The sequence below is a fragment of the Callithrix jacchus genome, chromosome 3 (genome assembly GCF_049354715.1).
Source record: "Callithrix jacchus isolate 240 chromosome 3, calJac240_pri, whole genome shotgun sequence".
Classification (NCBI taxonomy): domain Eukaryota; kingdom Metazoa; phylum Chordata; class Mammalia; order Primates; family Cebidae; genus Callithrix; species Callithrix jacchus.
In genome coordinates this window covers 120,932,725-120,956,556 of record NC_133504.1, presented here as the reverse complement: position 1 = coordinate 120,956,556, position 23,832 = coordinate 120,932,725, and the positions used below count along the sequence as shown (strand labels likewise).

Genomic DNA, 23,832 nt, shown 5'->3' with positions numbered 1-23,832 from the left:
TAGGAATTTTGGCAAGAGAAAAAAAAGGTCAGATTTAGTTCTCACATTTATTTATTTATTTATTTTTAGTTGGGAGAAAAATACATCATTAAAACAACATATCATTTTACTCTTTTCCAGAACTGTTTTGAATTGTCAAAGGACAGAGTTACGGCAGATTTCCTTTAAAGACCTCGACTGGCTTTATTGCAATTCTAGAATCAGGCAACACTTACTATTCGTTCCATAAAATACAATTTAAATGTTCCAGTGACCTGAGCAGAAGAGGTTGGCTTTACAGGCAGAGAAGGACTGAAGCAGAAACAAAGAACTGGTTATTTCAAAGTCACTTTCCTTGTAAAGCAGGGACAGAGAGAATAGAAAAACAACTGATTGGTTGACATCAAGTTATTTGGGGTTAAGGATTACAACAGAGGGAACTTTCTTGGGTGTAGTAGAATGCACACACTGTAGTCCCAGCTATTTGGGAGGCTGAGGCAGGAGGATTCCTCAAGTCCAGGAGCTCAAGGTCAGTCTGGGGAAGGTAAAGAAACGCATCTTTTAATTAATAAATAAATAAATATGAAAAACACCACAACTAAACCAGGGAGGACTTTATTATTATGCAGATTAAAACTGGCCTGTTTGGGAGATTGGCTGTTAACCCCTCTCTCTTGATTTCTCAGTTAACAACTTAGTTTGGTGACATGAAACTTCTGTATGGGTGACTGTTTTGATTTTCAGCCTAGTTTGTTGGGACCTATTGCAGGAGATTAGTCTAAAACAGTGGCCTCCTGTAATTTTTATTTAACAGAATCAGGAACAATGAAATTTAGTATATAACCAGACTATCAACACACTTTAACTCTTGTCAAGCCACTGCGGGGGAAGATGTGTAGAGAAAGGTAAAAATCCTCTAAAGTTTATTTTTAATCTCCTCACATATATGTTTACTTTAACACTTATTTCTTCTCAGTAAAGGAAAAGCATTATGTTTTGGAAGTCAATTTAAATTATCCACAATCAGGTCAGGAACAGTGGCTCATGCCTATAATCCCAGCACTTTGGGAGGCCAAGGCAGGAGGACTGTTTGAGCTCAGGAGCTGGAGACCAACCTGGGCAACACGGTGAAACCTTGTCTCTACCAAAAATACAAAGAACTAGCTGGATGTGGTGGTGCACACCTGTAGTCCCAGCTACTCAGGAGGCTGAGGTGGCTGAGTTGGGAGGATCATGTAAGTCTGGGAAGTGGAGGTTGCAGTGAACGGAGATCTCGCCACTGCACTCTAGCATGGGTGACAGAGTGAGACTTGTCTCAAAAAAAAAAAAAAATAATCCATAATCAGGGTTTCTAAGACTTCATTCTTGAAAAACTAAGCTGCCTTTTTTATGAGATAGTGATTTAACAAATATTTGAGTCCCAGTTGTATACTGAGTTAGGCACTAAAACAGATTCTGAAGTGAATGAAATGAAATAAAGTTCTGCTTATAAGAAATGTGATTATTCATTCTTTTTTTTTTTTTTTTTTTTTGAGACGGAGTTTCGCTCTTGTTACCCAGGCTAGAGTGCAATGGTGCGATCTCGGCTCACCGCAACCTCTGCCCCCTGGGTTCAGGCAATTCTCCTGCCTCAGCCTCCTGAGTAGCTGGGATTACAGGCACACGCCACCGTGCCCAGCTAATTTTTTGTAGTTTTTAGTAGAGACGGGGTTTCACCATATTGACCAGGATGGTCTCGATCTGCCGACCTCGTGATCCACCCGCCTCGGCCTCCCAAAGTGCTGGGACTACGGGCTTGAACCACCGCACCCGGCCGATTATTCATTCTTTAATTCAGCAACATTTGCTAGCCGTGTGACCTTGAGGCAAGTTACTCAGTATTTCTTTTTTTTTTTTTTGAGAGGGTCTCGCTCTGCCACCCAGGCTGAAATGCAGTGACACAATCACAGCTCACTGCAGTCTCGACCTCCCGGATTCAATTGATCCTCCCACCTCAGCCTCTGGAGTAGCTGGGACTGTAGGTGTGTGCCACCATGCCCACATAATTTTTGTATTTTTTGGTAAAGATGGTGTTTCACCACATTGTCCAGGCTGATCTCAAACTCTTGGACTCCAACGATCCGCCCACCTTGGCATCCCAAAATGTTGGGATTACAGGTGTGAGCCACCCTGCACGGCCTACTCAGCTTTCTATAACTTGACCTGTTTCCTCATCTGTAAAATGGAGGTAAGAATATATCTCCTAGAGTCTTTATAACAATTAAATGGGATATTATTTGCAAAAGGTTTAGAACAATGTATGACACATAAGAAACACTCATTTTTAGCTTAACTATTATAAGAGATCTTTATGTGCTAGACTTGAGTATGTGAGGTATTAATGAGTTGCTGTGTAACAAACTACCTCAAAATATAGCTGCTTAAAACAAGAAATATATATTCTCTCACACAGTTTCTGAGGCTCAGAAGCTTTAGGTGGGCGGTTCTGGCTCAGCGTCTTTCATGAGGTGACTGTTAGTGGTGGCAAAGATATACAGGTCTGCAGCAACCTCAATTCTTGCCTCTTTGGAAGAAAGAATTCAACTGAGGGGCATAAGGCAAAAGGAGAGACTGAGGACAGTTTTAGAGCAGGAGTGAAAGTTTATTAAAAATCTTTTAGAACAGGAATGAAAGGAAGTACACTTGGAAGAGGCCCAAGGGGCGACTTGAGAGATGAAGTGTGCGGTTTGACTTTTTGACTTGGGCTTTGTATGATGGCATGCTTCCAGGGTCTTGCATCCCTTCTACCCTGATTCTTCTCTGGGGCTGGGCTGTCTGCATGCAGAGTGGCCTACTAGAGCTAGGGAGGGGAGCATGCGCAGCGTGTTTACTGGTGGTGTATGCATGCTCGCTTGAGGCCTTCTTCCCTTACCAGTCAAATGTTTCTAGAAGGTCATGTATCAGTTAAACTGCCATTTTGCCTCAATGTGCATGCTTGAGCCCACTCACCCAATTCCTGAGATCTTATTGGGAAGCTGATGATCACCATTTTCTGGTGTTTTTGTTTATTGGGAAACTCTTTCCCTGGCACTGGCTGCAGCCAATTATTATTTTAGAGAGATGGTTGAAATAATCACTTGGGCCGGGTACGGTGGCTCATGCCTGTAATCCTAGCACTTTGGGAGGCCGAGGAGGGTGGATCACGAGGTCAGGAGTTTGAGAGCAGCCTGACCAACGTGATGAAACCCTGTCTCTACTAAAAATACAAAAATGAGCCAGGCGTGGTGTCGTGTGTCTGTAATTCCAGCTACTCAGGAGGCTGAGGCAGAGAACTGCTTGAACCCGGGAGGCAGAGGTTGGAGTGAACCAAGATTGTGTCACTGCACTCCAGCCTGGGCAAAGAGCAAGACTCTGTCTCAAAAATATAAATAAATAGCTGGGGGGAGGGACACAAGAAAAAAAAAAAGAAATAATCACCTTATGGTTGCCTGACATTCCTTGTGTGGGGGCCCCTCTTCTGCTCTGCCCATGTCTGACAAGCTATCTACTGTAACATTTCAGTGAACTTGTTGACTGGGGCTCAAGTCATGGAGGGGCTGGAGAATCTGCCTCCCAGGTCAGTGGCTGTGGGTAGAAGCTTCAATTCCTTGCCACTAGGCCTCTCCATAGGGCTGTCCAAGATCAAGCAGCTGGCTTCACATGTAACAAGTGATGGTGGGGAGGGCAGAGAGAGACAAGATGGAAGCTGAAGGGCCGGGCGCGGTGGCTCAAGCCTGTAATCCCAGCACTTTGGGAGGCCGAGACGGGTGGATCACGAGGTCAAGAGATCGAGACCATCCTGGTCAACATGGTGAAACCCCGTCTCTACTAAAACTACAAAAAATTAGCTGGGCATGGTGGCGCTTGCCTGTAGTCCCAGCTACTCAGGAGGCTGAGGCAGGAGAATTGCCTGAACCCAGGGGGCAGAGGTTGTGGTGAGCCGAGATCGCGCCATTGCACTCCAGCCTGGGTAACAAGAGCGAAACTCCGTCTCAAAAAAAAAAAAAAAAAAAGATGGAAGCTGCAATACTGAATGGGAGAGGAATTAAACTTTAAGAGTATCAAAGAATTCATGGAGCTGTTTTTAAAACTGTCACAGGTATGGGAAGAAAAGTAAGTTATCTAAGTAGACAAGAACAGCAAAGAGAGGCAAAGGGTGTAGCAGGAACAGAGGAATAGAGATAATAAGAGAATGACATGGAATGCAATCTAACCTGGCTAAAGAGCTAAAGGGATTACTTTTTCCCATTTTATTTTATTACTATTATTATCATTATTATTTGGAGACAGTCTTGCTCTGTTGCCTGGGCCTGAGTGCAGTGGTGTGATCATGGCTCACTGCAGCCTCAACTCCTGGGCTCAAGCAGGAGCCCAGCTAATTTCTTTTGTAGAGACAGTCTTACTATGTTGCCCTGGCTAGCCTCAAACTCCTGGCCTCAGGCAGTCCTCCCATCTCAGCCTCCCAAAGTGGTGGGACTACATGTATGCACAATGACACTCAGCCTCATTTATTCCCATGTTATTTATTTGTTGGTTTGTTTTTTGATTTGGAGTCTTGCTTTTGTTTCCCAGTCTGGAGTGCCATGGCACGATCTCGGCTTACTGCAACCTCCATGTCCCTGGTTCAAGCTATTCTCCTGCCTCAGCCTCCTGAATAGCTGAGATTACAGGCATGCGCCACCATTCCCAGCTAATTTTGTATTTTTAGTAGAGACAGGGTTTCACCATGTTGGCCAGGCTGATCTTGAACTCTGGACCTCAGGTGATACCCACCTTGGCCTCCCAAAGTAAAGTAACTTTTCCAATATATACAGTTAGTAGATGGCAGATCCAGGGCCAGAATTCATATTTCTTATTATAGAATCTTTGATTTTATCTCTATATTGGGGTTCTCCTGAGAAACATAGTCAACAGGGTACATGTGTGTGTGCACACATGTGCATTTGTATGTGTAGAGAGAGAGTGAGAGATTTATTTTAAGGAATTGGCTCACACAATTGTGGAGGCTTGGTAAATTCAAGATCTGCAGGCTAGGCTGGAGACCCAGGAAAGAGTGGCAGTTTCAAGGCCGTAATCAGTCTTTTAGCTGAATTCCTTCTTGCTTAGGGGAAATCAGTGTTTGTTCTATTAAGATCTTCAACTTATTGGATGACACCTATTCGTATGGAGGGTAATATGCTTTACTCAAATTATACTGAGTTAAATGTTAATCTCATCCATTAAAAAATAGCATCTACTCTGCCAGGCGCGGTGGCTCAAGCCTGTAATCCCAGTACTTTGGGAGGCCGAGGCGGGTGGATCACGAGGTCAAGAGATCGAGACCATCCTGATCAACATGGTGAAAGCCCGTCTCTACTAAAAATACAAAAAATTAGCTGGGCATGGTGGCACGTGCCTATAATCCCAGCTACTCAGGAGGCTGAGGCAGGAGAATTGCCTGAACCCAGGAGGCGGAGGTTGTGGTGAGCCGAGATCGCGCCATTGCACTCCAGCCTGGGTAACAAGAGCGAAACTCCATCTCAAAAAAAAAAAAAAAAAAAAAAAATATATATATATATATATATGGCATATACTTAGAAACTCCAGAATGGTATTTTACCAAATATCTGAGCACTGTGGCTCAGACAAATTCACACATAAAATTAACTGTCTTACCACCTTCTACAACAATGACAATTTACGGTTCAGATTGCAAAGGGGTTTGAATGCCATTTTGTTGGATTTATGAAAATTAACCAGTGACTCTCTGAGAGACTTGACCTTGATCATCTGATACTGGTAGCAGGAATGGGGTGGGGTGGATGTCCTAAAGAACAGTTTGATTTATTTAGGGAATGTATGTTGGAATATTTGCCTATCATGCTTGATTTTCAACCTTTTTTTGACAAATGAAAAATTGGATGTTTTTTTCCTTTCAATTCTTTTTCTTTTGGTCCATATATTTTTAGTAATTAATCTTTGTTTTTATACATTTCATATATTTCTTATTTGGTGGGGAACAGGGTCTCTCTCTGTCACCCTGGCAGCAGTGGCACAATCTTGGCTCACTGCAACCTGACCTCCTGGTTTCAAGTAATCCTTCCACCTCAGCATCCCAAGTAGCTGGGACTACAGGCACAAGCCGCCATGCCCTGCTAATTTTTGTAGAGATGGGGTCTTGCCATGCTCCCAGGCTGGTCTTGAACTCTTGGCCTCAACTGATCCTCCTGCTTTGGCCCCCCAAAATACTGAGATTATAAGTATGAGCCACCTCACCTGGCCATTTCATGTATCTCAATATGATGCCTTAGATTACAAAAATATTTTTCTTTGGCCAGGAGTTGTGGCTCATGCCTATAATCCCAGCACTTTGGGAGGCCAAGGAGGGTGGAACACGAGGTCAACAGATCGAGACCATCCTGGTCAACAAGGTGAAACCCCGTCTCTACTAAAAATACAAAAAGTAGCTGAGCATGGTGGTGCGTGCCTATAGTCCCAGCTACTCGGGAGGCTGAGGCAGGAGAATTGCTTGAACCCAGGAGGCGGAGGTCATGCCATTGCACTCCAGTCTGGGTAACAACAGCAAAACTCCGTCTGAAAAAAAAAAAGTTTTTTTTCTTTGGCCAGGTGTGGTGACTCATGCCTATAATCCCAAAACTTTGGGAGGCGAAGGCAGGTGGATTGCCTGAAGTAAGGAGTTCAAAACCAGTGTGGCCAACATGGCAAAACCACGTCTCTACGAAAAATGCAAAATTAGCTGGGCGTGGTGGTAGGTGCCTGTAATCCCAGCTACTTGGGAGGCTGAGGCAGGAGAATTGCTTGAACCTGGGAGGTGGAGGATGCAGTAAGCCGAGATCATGCCACTGCACTCCAACCTGGGCCACAAAGCAAGACTCTGCCTCAAAAATATATGTGTGTAGATATATTTTTTTTCTTTATTGTATATTCTCTCCTATTTAGTCTCTTTCTTAACTTTAACTTTTTCTTTCTCTTTGAGGCCTTATTGAGGGCTTACTTTTAGATATCCCTCCTACTAAAGTGCAATGTGAATTTAGTAAAGACGAAAGAAATGTAGGTGAGAACTAAATGACCCAGTTTGTAGACCATCTGGACTAGGAGATTCAAAAGGTGTAAATATTGTTCGAGCTTCATTTGTTTGCAGGGAATGCGTAAAAGAAAAGCTATTTCAACCTTGATGCTGGAGAGATTTCTCTCTGTAGCTAATATAGAACAGGACACCTTAATATTTTTCTCGGAGCCTTAGAGTTTAAAGTCACATTGGTCCCAGATGGCTGTTTTGGATCACTTGAAACATCAAGAGAAAACATGTAATTGGGAGTGGACTGGAGAGTGTTATGAGGCCACCCAAAAGTGATCTGGATTATAAATCTACGCATACACCCTATTAGGAGAGAACAGGAAGCAGAATCTAGAAAACCAGTAGAGCAAAAGGTTTTTGCTAGAAGAAAAAGCAGAACTGGACTTGCAGAGTAAATGGGAGCTGAGATCTCATAATAGAGCATAAAACAGAATAGGAGGATGGGAGCTAGTTTTATGGACATATCCTATCCTTAACATTCTCTCTTAAGAAAAACATGATATGATTTGTGAGTATTAAATCACTAGGTGATTTCCTGGGTTCTGCTGGATTAGTAGATTTTGTGTGTGAGTAAAGACATCAAAATCATTCAAGGGAGATGCTGATTTCCTAAAAAAGTAAATTTTAGTTCATCAGTGCTACTCTGTATCCTCCCCACCCCCAGCCCCCATGCCATACTGATAATCCTACAAGACTGTGATTTCCATCTTTAGTGTGATTGAAAAAAGGCTTCATAAATAGCACGAAGGGTGTCCACCTACAAGGAAGAAGCTGAGGCAAAATTAATGTAAATAGAGAGTTTATTTGGGCAAAGATTGAGGATTGCATCCTGAGAGCATAGATTCAAGTTGCCCTGAATACCCAACTCTGAATAACAGCAGTTAAAGGTGGATTTTAAAGGCAAATAGCAAGGCAGAGAGTAGACTAATACAAAGTTGTTTGCCAGGAATTTGCATTGGTTCACAGAAATAACATTGATTGGTAATTGGCTGGATGTTGTTAAACTATAGGATGTAGGTTATAGTATCTGGTGTAGCATTAATAGGTTAATTTATAGCTATTTGTGTCAATGGGAAGCAGTTTTAAGAGATGAACACACAGCTCAAAGGCAAGAATCAGGCAGGACTGCAGTCTCATTTTAATGTCTATCTGGGCCTGATAATTAAAAGGATTTGTATTCCTCAGATAAAAATTATTTTCTCAGCCAAGTGCAATGGCTCATGCCTGTAATACCAGCACTTTGGGAGGCTGAGATGGGAGGATCACTTAAGATCAGGAGTTTGAGACCAGCCTGGCCAATGTGGCGCAACCCCACCTCTCTTACAAATACAAAAATTAAGCTGGGCGCGGTGGCTCAAGCCTGTAATCCTAACACTTTGGGAGGCCGAGGCGGGTAGATCACTAGGTCAAGAGATCAAGACCATCCTGGTCAACATGTTGAAACCCAATCTCTACCAAAAATACAAAAAATTAGCTGGGCATAGTGGCGCATGCCTGTAATCCCAGCTACTCAAGAGGCTGAGGCAGGAGAATTGCCTGAACCCAAGAGGCAGAGGTTGCGGTGAGCCGAGATTGCGCCATTGCATTCCAGCCTGGGTAACGAGCAAAACTCCGTCTCAAAAAAAAAAAAAAAAAAATTAGCCAAGTGTGATGGCACACACCTGTAGTTCTAGCTACTCAGGAGACTGAGGTATGAGAATTGCTTGAACCTGGAAGGTGGGGATTACAGTTAGTCAAGAGTGTGCCACTGCACTCCAGCCTGGTTGACAAGAGTGAGACTGTCTCAAAATATATATATATATATTTTTTTTAATCAAGAGACAAAATTTTACAAAAACTAATTTATTTTCTAATATAGCAACACAAATATATCACTGACATGGAGAAGATTTGGGGTTTTTTGTTTTGTTTTGTTTTTAGGAGACAGGGTTCGTCTCTGTTGCCCAGGCTGGCGTGCAGTCATAGCTCACTGCAGTCTCTATTTCCTGGGCTCAGTTGATTCTCCTGCTTCAGCCTCCTGAATAACTGAAATTACAGGCATGAGCCACTGCACCTGGTATACAGAGGTGTCAGCTGAAGAATGACAACGTTCATAAACTTAGAAAGGAGAGCTTTATTTCTCATAAAGAACCAGCTTGCAGGCAGTCATTCTGTCAGGATGAAAAGCGTAGCCTCTAGCCAGAAGCCAGAAACAGGCACTTGGAGAGTTGGAAGAATAAGACAGAGATTTATGCTAAGTGGGGAGGCTGAATATGCATATTAAATGAGCTATAGGAGGAGTCATGCATATTTATGAAAGGAGAAACATGCACATGTGAAGTTGAGCTTCAAGTCTCCCCATGGGTCCCATGTTCAAAAAATGGCTGTTGTTAGCATGATCCAAGGGTGGCATTTCTGGCCCTCTGACATCAGAAGCTGAAGCAAAAGACACAAAAACCTTCACTGCACATTCTCTATTGACTGGCCAGAACCATGCCATGGTTTGTGGTCTCTTATCAGGAAGAAATGCTGGTCAGTTGTTTTGTGGAAACTGCAAAAGGGAGGGTGAGCATCAGGTGGTTAGTTAAAATCAGTGGTGCAGCCATTGTTTTGAAAGGGCTGGTTTCTGTTTTTCGTGTAGGGAAGGAAGGCTGATGGTGGTTAGCAAGGGACAGTGTATAAAAAGTGGGACCTCCCATTATGTCATGGCCCTGGGAACGTAGTTTTAAGGTGTCTCTGTAGTCATCTTGGCCAAAATGGGGTCTTCTCAGTCACTTGGGGAGTTTTCTCAGAGAAGATTTTGAAAGTTTATTCATCTTTTTGTCTTTAATAAAATTAAGCCATCTTGGAAAAATAGTTTTTCCTATTTTACCTTGAAAGATTGCCAGGGGGTGGGGGTGGTATTCTGTAAATTCTTTAAGTAATACATTCCAAAGGAATTTTCTTCTTTTAATTGTGTTCCAGAAGCTATTATTAATAGGTTACTTATTTGAACTGTATAACAGCAGAAAGTTAAGACTCAAGTATCTAACCACACTAAATAACTCTTTGGATTAACCCATGTAGAAAATGATCAGTTAATTTTGACTTAAATCTTGCTCATACTAATGACAACTTGCATTTTGAAGAAATAAATTAATCATATTCCCAAATCCACTACTCTAAAGCATGAGATAAGTTCTATTCCAGAATCTTTTTGTTTTTGTTTTTGAGACAGAGTTTCGCTCTGTCAACCAGGCTGGAGTGCAATGGCATGGTCTCAGCTCACTGCAACCTCTGCTTCCTGGGTTTAAGTGATTCTCATGCCTTAGCCTCTTGAGCAGCTGAGACTACAGACGTGAGCCCCCACACCTGGCTAATTTTTAAAATATTTTTAGTAGAGATAGGGTTTTGCTCATGTTGTCCAGGCTGGCCTCAAACTCCTAGCCTCAAGTGATCTGCCTGCCTTGTCTTCCCAAAGTGCTAGGATGATTACAGGCATGAGCCACCATGCTCAGCCTATTCTAGTCCAGAATCTAAAGTGTCTTCTGAACACTTGAGGTTAAGGTAAGATAAAGAGAAAAAAATATTGGTGGAGAAATATGGTGAGAGGAACCAATCTTTATGGGGCAGAAATTGCAATATTCTATGAGACTTTTCCCTCCTCCTCAAATATCAAACATTCTTCATCATGCCTATTAGATGGGGCTACTGATGAATTTTTATAGGTTCATTGAAACTTGGCCTCTTAACCACTATCAAGAATTTGCAATATAGAGGCCGGGTGCAGTGGCTCACGCCTGTAATTGCAGCCCTTTGGGAGACCAAGGTAGGTGGATCACTTGAGGTCAAGAGTTCGAGGCCAACATGTGAAATCCTGTCTCTACTAAAAATACAAACAATAGCTGGGTGGGGTGGTGTGTACCTGTAATCCCAGCTACTTGGGAGGCTGAGACGAGAATCACTTGAACCCAAGAGGCAGAGGTTGCAGTGAGCCAAGATTGCACCACTGCAATCCAGCCTGGGAGACAGAGGAAGACTCTGTCTCAAAAAAAAAAGAATTTATAATAAACATATAAATAGGCAATAAATATTAAAAGGGTGATATGAATGCCAAGTCATTTTTTTTAATCCAGAGAATTGCTGAGTAGAACATAGACCAGACTTTATTTGACTGCTACTCCCATATGCACTATTATACACACACCATATTCCTTACTGTAGAAAGGAATGCCTATTAGATGGGGCTACTAAGGTTATAGAAACTGGATGCCGATTAGATGGGGCTGTTAAGGTTATAGAAACTGAATCTTGTTCATATGAAAAAATAAAACTATGTTAGTAATGTTAGTAATAGTATTGCTTTTATATTTCTGTGTGTATATTATTTGCCTTTGCCTTTAAATATATTACCATTTTGGCTCTTAAAAGTGTTCAAAAAGCCAGACAGATAGTTAGTCACCAAGTTCTCATTGTCGCTGAATTAAAATTGCATTTATAATACTGGTAATCTCAAATAGTACATGTTGAATTTTATAAATTTGATATATATTTTAAACAAGAGAGCCAAAATAAAATGTAATTACCTAAATAGATAAAGCCAGAATACTTTATCATAATTATAATATTATCTCTAATGTTAGAAGTTAAAGGCTAAGGCTGGGCTCAGTGGCTCATGCCTATAATCCCAGCACTTTGGGAGGCCAAGGCAGGTGGCTCACAAGGTCAAGAGATCGAGACCATCCTGGTCAACGAGGTGAAACCCCATCTCTACTAAAAATACAAAAACTAGCTGGGCATGGTGGTGCACGCCTGTAGTCACAGCTACTCGGGAGGCTGAGGCAGGAGAATTGCTTGAATCCAGAACGTGGAGGTTGCAGTGAGCCGAGATCGTGCCATTGCACTCCAGTTTGGATAACGAGTGAAACTCCTCAGAAAAAAGAAAAAGAAGAAGTTAAAGGCTAACATTAGGAAATCTTTTCAAAAGATTTTTTTAAGGACCTTTTTTGTATTGAGCCAGTCAATTTACATTAAACAATTCAGTAAAGTGTACGGTAATCAATACATAGTATACCCTCATATTCCACAGCAGCTTCAGAGGTTAGTATTAAGGCAAGAGGAATTTCTAGCTCTGAGCCCCACCTGTGTAAATACTGGCACACCAGTTCTCCAATCCTCTCAGCACTCAAAGTTCCTCCTTCCCTTGGCAAGTCTGAGAAGAGTCAGTTTGATTTTTTTGACAGCCATTAATAGAACTCCGTCTCTTTGTTCTGTGCCTGGTCACTGGTACACCTGTCTTACTGACACTCCTCAGATAGGCGCTGACCTTGGCATGCCACTAGGGGGTCACTGCCTCATAGAATGTATTTACAAATCATCACAGTCCCCCATTGATGTTGCCAGTTTGAGTCCCTTGAGGTCAGTATCTCTGTCATTCTAGGTAATGGGGGAGTGAAGTGAAGTGGAATCCTGTCTCTGCTGGTGTTACAATCCTTTAATAGGTTTCTAAAGAGGGTCACCTTGCTTTATATGTGTGTGTGTGTACACACACACACACACACACACACACATCCTCTGCCTCCCAGGTTAAAGCAATTCTCCTGTCTCAGCCTCCCGAGTAGCTGGGACTACAGGCGCCTGCCACCACACCTGGCTAGTTTTTGTATTTTTAGTAGAGACTGGATTTTACCTTGTTGGTCAAGCTGGTCTCGAACTCCTGACCTCAGGTGATCCACCTGCCTCAGCCTCCCAAAGTGCTGGGATTATAGGCGTGAGCCACGGTGCCTGGCCAATATTTATGTATAGCATGTTGTTATTTGCCTTTGCCTTTAAATATATGACTATTTTGGCTCTTCAAATTGTTCAAAAACCCAGGTAGTTATTCACCAAGTTCTCATTAGTCACTGAATTAAAATTGCATTTATAAAATGAGAATGTCAAATAGTACATGTTGAATTTTATAAGTTTGATATACATTTTGATAAACAAAACAGCAGTGTTAAATTTTATGTCAACACATTTTCTTTCAGTTCTTAGCTTTTATGCTCCCGTCAACTTCCGTGGTACTGGGTCAGGTAACATTTAATGTGACATGACTTCAGCAACCCCTGGAATGGTCTGGACACTTTAACTCAAAACTATTCATAGTGAGTTCCCTGCCAAGTTCAGGTCATTCCAAGGAAATCAAGCTGACCACGAAACCAGGAGATACTGTTACAAACACACTACTCACTACTGTGCATTCCAAGGCATTCTCCTCTTTCTCTTTCTCTCCTTTTTCTCTCTCTCATCCTATTCCAATTTGCTCTACTTTCTAGACTGCAGCAAAGCTTGTATGTTAAATGTAACCTTTATTTTTTAAGAGAGAAATTCATTTTCTGTCAAAAAAGAAGTAGAAATATAAAATTATATTAAATAAATAGAGAGTCTTCATTTAAGATGGTTAAGAAAGAGATAAGGGAAAAGCATTGTGCCTGAAGACAACATTTGAAATTGGTCTTCATTATTTGATTTTCTAAGTTTCATTTTTCTTATCAGAAAAAATTTTTTATTTACTTAGATCCACCAACTCGTTTCTTCAGCATTAACTGAGTTTTTATGAACTGCTACTTACAAATATTCAATTGCCTTTTTCTCAAGCCTCTTTCTGGGTAGGACCCACAGAGAAGTAGCAGGGAGGAATTGTATCCTCCTTGCTAAGGATGAAGCATCCTCCCCAGAACATAATTCCATGTTGTATTTGCCATTAAGTCGATGACATTAGGCCTTTTCAGTAGAGTCTCCATTTATTTTTCTTTTAGACATTTTCCAAAGTGAAATATAGGTACTTTATTTTAAGATCCAGAGTGCAATAAATTATTCTTCAATAAACACAACATAATATAGTGTATGGTTCAGATGGATGCTGGTATCAGATGATTTTGCAAGCCCCATTTACTAGTAAAAGCTGGAGTTATGTGACCCTATCTTATTCAATAAAGAAGTATACAAATATTTATTGAGCACCAACTCTCAATATAGGGCCTTGGACTGAATTAAAATAGTAAGCTGACCACAAAACCAGGAGATAATGTTACAAACACAGTATTCCTATTGAGTAGTGATCACAATTTTAAGGGAAAATTGGGAACAATTATGAAAATATTTTGTGTAACAATTAAAAATTTCTGACAGGGCACGGTGGCTTACTCCTGTAATCCCAACACTTTGTAAGGCCAAGGTGGGCAAATCACCTGAGATCAGGAGTTAAAGACCAGCCTGGCCAACATGGTGAAACCCCATTTCTACTAAAGATACAAAAATTAGCTGGGTGTGGTAGTGTGTGCCTGTAATCCCAGCTACTCAGGAGGCTGAGGCAGGAGAATCACTTGGACCCAAGAGTCAGAGGTTGCAGTGAGCCAAGACTGCACAACTGCACTTCAGCCTGGGAGACAGACTGAGATTCCATCTCAAAAAAAAAAAAAAATTAAAATACATCTGGATTAAAATTACCCATGAAGTCTTAAGGATGTAATTCAGAGGACATTTTTGATCTCTTCCAATGTTGGGATAGGTTTGTGCTTTACAATTCTTCAGGATTTAGTTAGACCAGATGCAAAGGAAGTAAATGCCCAAACCTCATAGCCAGGTCTACCATTTTCCAGTATTTTGGTGTGAAATTATTCTGACGTAGTAGAGTCGAATGCCTCCTACTGTTTTTCTGACAGCTCTGCTATTGACTGGATATTTGTGTTCCCCAAAATTCATATGTTGAAGCCTAATTCCTCGTGTCATGGTATGGTATTTGGAGGTGGGAACTTTAGGAGGTACTTAGGTCAAGAGGATGGAGCCCTTGTGAATAGGATTATTGCACTTATAAGAAGAGATGTGACAGAAATGATCTGTCAGCCATGTGAACATACAGCAAAAGGCACCTGTTTACAAGCCACGAAAAGACCCTCACCATATATCTGCTTGTGCTTTGATCTTGGACTTCGCAGTCTCCAGAACTGTGAGAAATAAATGTTGCTTAAGCTACCCATTATGTGGTAATTTTGTTACAGCAGCTCAAACTGACTAAGACAAACTAGGATCTTAGCCTTTTGGTTTTACTATGTTTTATTTTTTTTGAGATCCCCAAATGATTTCTTCCTCAAGGGAAAATTCAAAACACTATTATCACCAATATATTCTGCCTCTTGTCAATTATTTTCTGCATTTATCTTCCCTATTTCCCCTTACATTTACCCTGCTTATAATAGTACCTCATCTTACAGCAGGTTCCCACTTTGGTTTTTATTTTGTTTTGTTTTTGAGACAAGGTCTCACTCTGTTGCCCAGGGTGGATTGCAGTGCTGTGATCTTAGCTCATGGCAGCCTAGACCTCCTGGGCTCAAGTGATTCTCCTGCCACAGCCTCCAAAGTAGCTGGGACTACAGGTGTGTACTACCATGCCTGGCTAATATTTTCTTTTTAGAGATGGATCTCACTATGTTACCCAGGCTGACTTCAAACTCCTGACCTCAAGTAATCCTCTGCCCTCAGCCTCCCAAAGTACTAGGATCATAGCTGTGAGCTACCATGCCCTTTGACTTTTCCTAAGTATTGTTAGCTCTCATCTTTATTCTAAGATCCTATTCAGATCTAGTGGATCTATCTCACCTCCCAGGACTCTGTTTATATCCCTTGAGCTAGGTTTACTCTGCAGTGATATATATATTATCTCTCTGAACATCTTCTGTGCTCTTCTCTTACTTCCAGAGTCTCACTCTTGTCACCCAGGCTGGAGTGTAATGGCACAATCTCGGCTCACTGAAACCTCTGCCTCCTGGGTTCAGGGATTCTCCTGCCTCAAACTTCTGAGTGGCTAAGATTCCAGGCATGTGTCACCACACCCAGCTAATTTTTGTATTTTTAGTAGAGACAAGGTTTTGCCATACTGGCCAGGCTGCTCTCGAACTCCTGGCCTCACGTGATCACCCACCTCAGCCTCCCAAATGCTGGGATTACCGGTGTGAGCCACTGCACCAGGCCCACATGCTGTAATGTCATCTAGATCCCTTAAAAACAATTTTTTAGAGGCTTGGCATCCAAATATTACCAGGCTCATGCCAGTAATATGAGCAGTTTGGGAGGCCAAGACAGGCAGATCACTTGAGCCCAGGATTTTGACACCAGCCCGCGCAACATGGTGAAACCCCATCTCCGCAGAAAATACAAAAATTAGCCAAATGTGGTGGCACACGTCTTAGTCTAAGCAAGGTGGGAGGCTGAGGTGGGAGGATTGCTAGAACCTAGGAGGTTGAGGCTGCATGAGCCAAGATTGTGCCCACTGCACTCCAGCCTGAGTGACAAAATGAGACCTTGTCTCAAAAACAATAATAATAATTTTTAAAAGGCAATAACTGGCTGGGTGCAGTGGCTCACGCCTGTAATCCCAACACTTTGGGAGGCCGAAGTGGGCAGATCACCTGAGGTTGGGAGTTTGAGACCAGACTGACCAACATGGAGAAACCCCATCTCCACTAAAAATACAAAATTAGCCAGGCGTGGTGGCGCATACCTGTAATCCCAGCTACTTGGGAAGCTGAGGCAGGAGAATCACTTGAACCCAGGAGTCAGGGGTTGCATTGAGCCAAGATTGCACCATGGCACTCCAGCCTGGGCAACAAGAGCAAAACTCTGTCTCAAAAAAAAAAAAAAGGCAATAACTAGCAGTTGGTGCTTTGACTATTCAATTCTTGCAGAGTATTCAGAGTAGGTAGATGGAGGCAGTAAGAAAAATAAGAGTTTTGATCTAATCTCTCTCTATGCTGTAATCCCTATGCCATTTGTCCCGCCAAAATTGCAACCTGTGCTTTGACTGTCACAAATAGCCAGATTTTGACTTTTTCATCACCTTATCTTGAATGTACATTTACACTATAATATATTAAATATATAACTAATGCTAGTAAGACTAGGAAGCTGAATGTACCCCTTTCTTAGTAGCTAAAAATCTCAATACTTTTGAGTGCCCTTCACTTTACTCTTTGTAGACAGGGAGTCTTCTTGTTTAGGGACCTCATTACCCTAGCTGCATGCCTTGTCCTCAGCAGCCTGTTTCTGTGATGCCCCAGTCTGAGCTTCAGTGCTCTACTTACTTGCATTCCACAGGCAGCCTCATATTCCACAGGATGTGTACTTCCTTCCTTAACTACTCTGAAACCTGTGGCTGATAAGTGCACCATTGTCTTAACTAGAGATCTCTGCTGATAAGGACCAAAACTTCCTCAGCACAGCTCTCTGGGTGTAGACAGAAAGGGCATTTATTTATTTATTTATTTCTTGAGATGGAGTTTCTCTCTTATTGCCCAGGCTGGAGTGCAGCGGCCTGATCTCGGCTCACCACAACATCTGCCTCCTGGGTTCAAGTGATTCTCCTACCTCAGCCTCCTGAGTAGCTGGGATTACAAGCATGCTCTACCACACCCAGCTAATTTTGTATTTTTAGTAGAGACAGGGTTTCTTCATGTTGGTCAAGCTGATCTCAAACTCCCAACCTCAGGTGATCCACCCACCTCGGCCTCACAAAGTGTTGGGATTACAGTCATGAGCCACTGCGCCCAGCCAGGAAGGGTATTTATTCAAGCGATTCAGAGGCATATGTGATGGAATATAGAATCCTATTGCATAGGAAGTAGTCATCCAACAAATAGCCTTTTTAGGATCAGATGATCTCTCATCTCTGCTTCCCTAGGTATGTCCATTTGTTCCTTCTCTATCTCATTCTTGTTTTTTAAAATGCTTTTTGTGAAAACTGTCATGTGTCTCATTCTTTCTGATCTTTGCAAGGTTCTCGAGGTTTGCTCTCCCCTAACTCTGACCCAAGGCTTTGATTTGCCATGGTGTCATGTGTGTCCCAATGTACCCACACATCAGAACTTCTCTGCACAATAGGAACAGTTTCTCAAAGGAGAGCATAGAATCGGCTCACCCTGAATCCGTTGTCTATGGTTCACCTGAGATAAGTATGACCACTGTGATTGCAGGTAGAGGACAGATTCTCTTTGAATAGGTCATGGGTGGGAAGAAGATGGTTGATGTATCTAGTGCATATGTAATATTTCTCTCTTTCTTTTTTTTCTTTCCTTTCTTTCTCTCTTTCTTTCTTTCTGACAGAGCCTTGCTCTGTCGCCCAGGCTGATGTGCAGTTGTGCCATCTCGGCTCACTGAAACCTCTGCCTCCTGGATTCCAGCGATTCTCCTGCCTCAGCCTCCTGAGTAGCTGGGACTACAGGCACACCCACCGTATCTGGCTAATTTTTATGGTTTTAGTAGACAGGATTTCACCATGTTGGCCAGGCTGGTATTGAACTAGTGGGCCCAAGTAATCCACGTGCCTTGACCTCCCAAAGTGCTGGGATTACAGGTGTGAGCCACTGCACCTGGCCCTTTTTTTTTCTTTTTAACAGTCTTGCTCCATGGCCCAGGCTAGACTGCAGTGGCATAATCTTGAATTACTTCAACCTTTGCCTCCCAGGTTCAAGCAGTTCTCCTGAGTAGCTGGGACTACAGGTTTGCACAACCATGCCTGGCTAATTTTTGTATTTTTAGTAGAGCCAGTTTTTGTCATGTTGCCCAGGTTGGTCTCAAACTCCTGATTCAAGTGATCCACCTGCCTCAGCCTCCCAAAGTGCTGGGATCACAGGCTGAGCCACCGTACCCAGCCTTTTTTTTTTTATTTCTAATTTTTAACCTCAGTCCAAATTTGGGATGAGTGCAGTGAGTCCTGGAATAGCATGAGAGTTAAACTTCTAGTCAGTTACAAAATACCATCTAATCAAATACCTTAATTTGTACTAGGAGTGGTTCTCCAAAGGGCACTACAGGTCAGCTGTTCTCATGACCATATAACTTGTCACCTCTTCCATGCACTCATGCTTGAGAATTGGTGGCTGTGGACCCTTCTGCACAGGGAGCAACTTCTGGAAACATGCTGCATTTAGACCTCATTATTTTAGATGTAGCCTCTTCACATCCCCCTTTTGAAATTTTCCAAGGTTTCCATCATGTTTCTTTGAATTACATGATCTGTGGGTATCATTTAGAAATATAAAAATATGAATTACAAGCTCACCTGTAGCAGGAGTAGATTGAGGTTTTTGTGGTACTTGAAACTTACACAGCTTGGGAGATTTTTTTAAAGAAAAAATTTTAAATATTTGAGGCAAAATTAGGTACAAAATTGATTCATGAGAAAAATACAACAAATGTCTCTTAAATATATGGCTTTTTAATTTCATTGGGCATAAAAATAACATGTCAATGTTATTAAAATATGGATTCCTGGTTGTACCCCAGACGTACTGCAACAGAATTTGTGAGGTGAAGTCCTGGAATCTGCATGTTAGCACACAGCCCCAGGAAGTCTGAATACCACATATTGATATAAACTAAGTAATCACTGTAGTAAATAAGATTTTAACAATATATTCTTTTTTTGGGGGGGTATATTTGCTTGGAATTCCAATTAGCACTGTATGAAAGAAGAAATATAAATTGTATATACAGAGTTTATAAGTGTTTATGTAAATAGTGGAATTTGTCAGAGTTATATTTTTATGTAGCTGTTTTATAACTAGAAATAAGCCACTAAGCAGAAAGAAAATCAGAAACCTCAAAAGATAGTTACAAATTTCCTAATATTTCACAGGATATTTTCATTATTTGGAAGAAAAAAATGCCCTATGGATGTCATTTTTCCATATCATAAGAAATAAACAGATGAATACTAAATGCAACTTAAGAAAAAAGGATAATGAGATTACTGTTCAGAAAATTACTCCAAAGACTGCAATTTCTATATATATATTTTTTGTTGTTGTTGAGATGGAGTTTCGCTCATGTTGCCCAGGCTGTAGTGCAATGGTGCGACCTTGGCTCACTGCAACCTTTGCCTCCCAGGTTCAAGCAATTCTCTTGCCTCAGCCTCCCAAATAGCTGGGATTATAGGCACCCACCACCATGCCCAGCTAATTTTTGTATTTTTAGTAGAGACAGGGTTTCGCCATGTTGGCCAGGCTGGTCTTGAACCCCTGACCCTGGCTGATCCACCTGCCCCAGCTTCCCAAAGTGCTGGGATTACAGGCATGAGATATAGCACCCGGCCTCAATTACTATATTCCATTACGTATACTGTATCTGTTTTATGAAGTGCTTGTGATACTTGTATCATGCATATATACGTATGTCAAAAATTTTTGACATTCATTTAAATCTAATTAGCTTTTTTTTTTGAGACGGAGTTTCACTCTTGTTACCCAGGCTGGAGTGCAATGGCGCGATCTCAGCTCACTGCAACCTCCGCCTCCTGAGTTCAGGCAATTCTCCTGCCTCAGCCTCCTGAGTAGCTGGGATTACAGGCATGCGCCACCATGCCCAGCTAATTTTTTGTATTTTTAATAGAGACAGGGTTTCACCATGTTGACCAGAATGGTCTCAATCACTTGAACTAGTGAGCCACCTGCCTTGGCCTCCCATAATTAGCTTTTATTTAGCGATTGGTGAATAGAACAGCCTCCCTTCTAAAATTAGAAAGGTGCTCTGATTAGCTGAGCACAGGAGGTAGGCTTTATAGGTAGAAGAAGGCTAAAGAAAGCAGAAACAAGGAACAAAAATGAATTGTTTGTTACAAAGATACTTTTCTTACAGGGTTAAAACAGAGGGGACTTCCTTATGCTGGCTCAGGTAAACTGGGCCTCTTCTAATTGGTTGCTGTGAATTGAATCTCCTGTTGTTTATTTTTAGTGATTTTTAATTTTTTTATTCAAACAGATTTTGACAGATCTGTTAAAAAAACTGGCCTTGTTTAAAGAAACTTGGTTAATCTTATGAGTTAAGAATGCTTTTTCTGAGCAATTTAATGGTTTTATCACATAACTGATTGATAGTATGCATAAAGTTTAAAACACACATATCTTTTTTTTTTTTCTTGAGACAGCCTTGCTCTGTCGCCCAGCCTGGAGTGCAGTGGCATGATCTCGGCTCACTGCAACCTCTGCCTCCCAGGTTCAAGAGATTCTCCTGCGTCAGCCTCCCAAGTAGCTGGGATTACAGGTGCCTGCCACCACGCATGGCTAAATTTTGTGTTTTTTAGTAGAGACAGGGTTTCACTCTTTTAACCAGGCCGGTCTTGAACTCCTGACCTCAGATGATCCACCTGCCTCGGCCTCCCAAAGTGCTGGGGTTACAGGTGTGAGCTACCGTGCCCAGCCTAAAACACACATATCTGAAGAGATGACCCTCATATTAATTTGCAATAGAAAAAGAAATCAGGAGCACTCATCCCAGATGCAGGGAGGTTGGAGGCAGAAAGCAGGAAGGAGACTTCTGAACAAGCAGTGACTCTATTACTGAGGAAAACCAAAGGAGACCTGTGTAGATAGGTCCCAATTAGACACCAGCTACTGGAAGAGCTTCCTCAGAGACTGATTAAAATATCCTCCACTAGATATGGCTGCAAATTGCACACCCTCATGGGGTCAGCGAGAACCCTGCAACAGCCCTGGGTCAGAGCTGCCACGGTCTGTTGCATCTGAGGAAACTCAACTTGGAAATCAAGACCAAGACCCTGAGACGTGTCATGTGAACTTCAGGATGTTCAGCTGCCCGGAAGAGTTGGACCCCATCCAGGCTTTGAGGAGACTCACTGAGCTGTGCCATCTGTGGCTGAGGCCTGACCTCCACACCAAAGAGCAGATCCTGGACATGCTGGTGATGGAGCAGTTCATGATCTCCATGCCCCAGGAGCTCCAGGTCTTAGTCATGATGAACAGTGTACAGAGCTGCAAAGACCTGGAGGACCTGCTACGAAATAACAGAAAACCCAAGAAATGGTCTGTGGTCAACTTCCTTGGCAAGGAGTATCTTACGCAGGACTCAGATGTTGAGATGCCCAAAGCCCCCGCCAGTGTTAGGGATGATCTGAGAGACGTGTCCAGCCAGCCGGCCTCCTCTGTGAATGAGATGTCTCCAGGTGAAGGCCAGGCCAGCCAAGAGCTACAGACCTTTCCCAGGATCCCTGCACTGTCCAGGGGGCAGGAAGAGGACTTCCTGCTGCCAGAGACTATTGTCATAAAAGGTGACCCAAAGGCTCTGAGACCCACGCTGACCTTGGAGAAGGATCTGAATGTAGACAGGGAAGAGAACACAGGACTTACATCTTCAGAGCCTCAGCTTCCGAAGGGTCCCACAGGTGTGGTGAGAGCAAAGGAGGGGAAGGAACCAAAAAAAGCCTCTGTGGAAAATATGGATGCTGACATACCTGCTGCCTGCATTGTGGAGAGAGAAGCTTCAACTCACAGTGAGAGCAGAGGAGACTCTCTGAATCTGAGAGGTCCCAAAAGAAGCAAACCAGATGCTTCCTTCATTTCCCAAGAAGGGCCTCAAGGAGGAGCCTCACTTGTGGGCAACACAGACAGCCTGGGACAAGCTAGGATAAATCCAGTTCGTTCCCGAGGCCCTGCAGGTGCAGTCAGTCAGCCTGTTGGCCAAGAAGCCATGGCACTCCCACCCCTTGCATGTGATGTGTGCAGTAAAAGGTTTAAGTATTACGGCAAGCTAGTCATCCACAAGAGATCACACACAGGAGAGAGACGCTTTCAGTGTAATCTCTGTGGGAAGCACTTCATGCAGCTCTCAGACCTCCGAGTTCACCAGCGAATCCACACTGGTGAGAAGCCCTACATGTGTGACGTCTGCTACAAGCGGTTCACCAGGATGTTCTCCTTGAAATGTCACAAGAGGAGCCACACAGGGGAGAAGCCCTATGAATGTAAAGACTGCAATAAAGTTTTCACCTACAGGAAGAACCTGAACCAGCACAAGCGCATCCACTCTGGAGAGAAACCCTATAAATGTTCCAAGTGTCCAAGAGCCTTTGGTCGACCTGAAACGTTAAAACGCCACCAGAAAACACATCCAGAAACTACTTCCCAGGGGTTCCATAATCAGGTCTATGTATTCTGCACCAAGAGAATGTGAATGATGATTTTTCACTGATGTTATTAGATGACATATGGCGCATGAAGGGCGCCTGGCACTCAGAGGGAGTGCCCTAGATAGAAACTGCCAGGAGTCTGAGTCAATATTGATTCTCCCCACTGACTTTTGTTTTCTGTTTCATGATGTCTATTGTTTTTGTATAGGTTTGTTTCAGTTTGTGTTGCTGTTCTTTCAATAAACAAACATCTTACTAGTTTTCAGTATTTTATAACAAAAAAGACTGAGGCTTCTGATTGACCTGCTGTTACCCGCAGTTTTGTTCTAAAGTAAAATTGTCAAAGTAGGGGGTCCAGATTAAATATGCAATGCCTGGGGAAATTTTTGTTTCAAATAAACAATTTTTTTAGTTAAAAAAAAAGAAATCAGTTAATGGAGTTTACCTAATTCATTGAACGAATTCGACAGCTTAAAGTATACTAGTCAAGCAAAATCTCTGTGGAATTCATATTTACATATTAAAACATTCCTGACTTAGGGGGAACAAAATAGCTTGGCTTTATAGCTTCAGGGAAATACTGTTAAGTAAATTTAGGGGACTTCCAGTGGTAGAGTAAAAAGGGGAAAACCATAGAATTATCATGCTTTTCTGATCATTGGGGCTCAAACAAACTTGGGACATAAGCTGCATAATTCTGTCCCAAAGACTGGTTCCTCCTAAGTGACTTTCTGAGGGTCCAGGTCTTCCTGGACCTTGAAAATAAAGGGTAGAGTTTTCACCCCTGAATCAGAAGTCGGATTTTAAGGGGGCGAGGGAGGTATAAGTCAGCCAAGGACAC

General features: G+C 42.4%; 1 protein-coding gene across 4 annotated transcripts in view; it reads left to right on the top strand.

Moving 5' to 3' along the window:
• Positions 1–23,418, top strand: part of LOC100410419 (zinc finger and SCAN domain-containing protein 5C) — a 28,654-nt gene extending 5,236 nt beyond the window's left edge. For 2 of the 4 annotated variants that reach the window (XM_054253267.2, XM_017970475.4), the window contains exon 2: positions 20,994–23,418. In XM_054253267.2, coding sequence (XP_054109242.1) covers positions 21,506–23,035 — 1,530 coding nt within the window. In that variant the 5' untranslated portion in view covers positions 20,994–21,505 and the 3' untranslated portion in view covers positions 23,036–23,418. Of the gene's footprint in view, positions 1–120; positions 631–2,045; positions 2,207–20,993 lie in introns of those variants that run through there. The other 2 variants (XM_054253266.2, XR_013533067.1) reach the window with 2 other exon arrangements.
• The last annotated feature ends 414 nt before the right edge of the window (positions 23,419–23,832 follow it).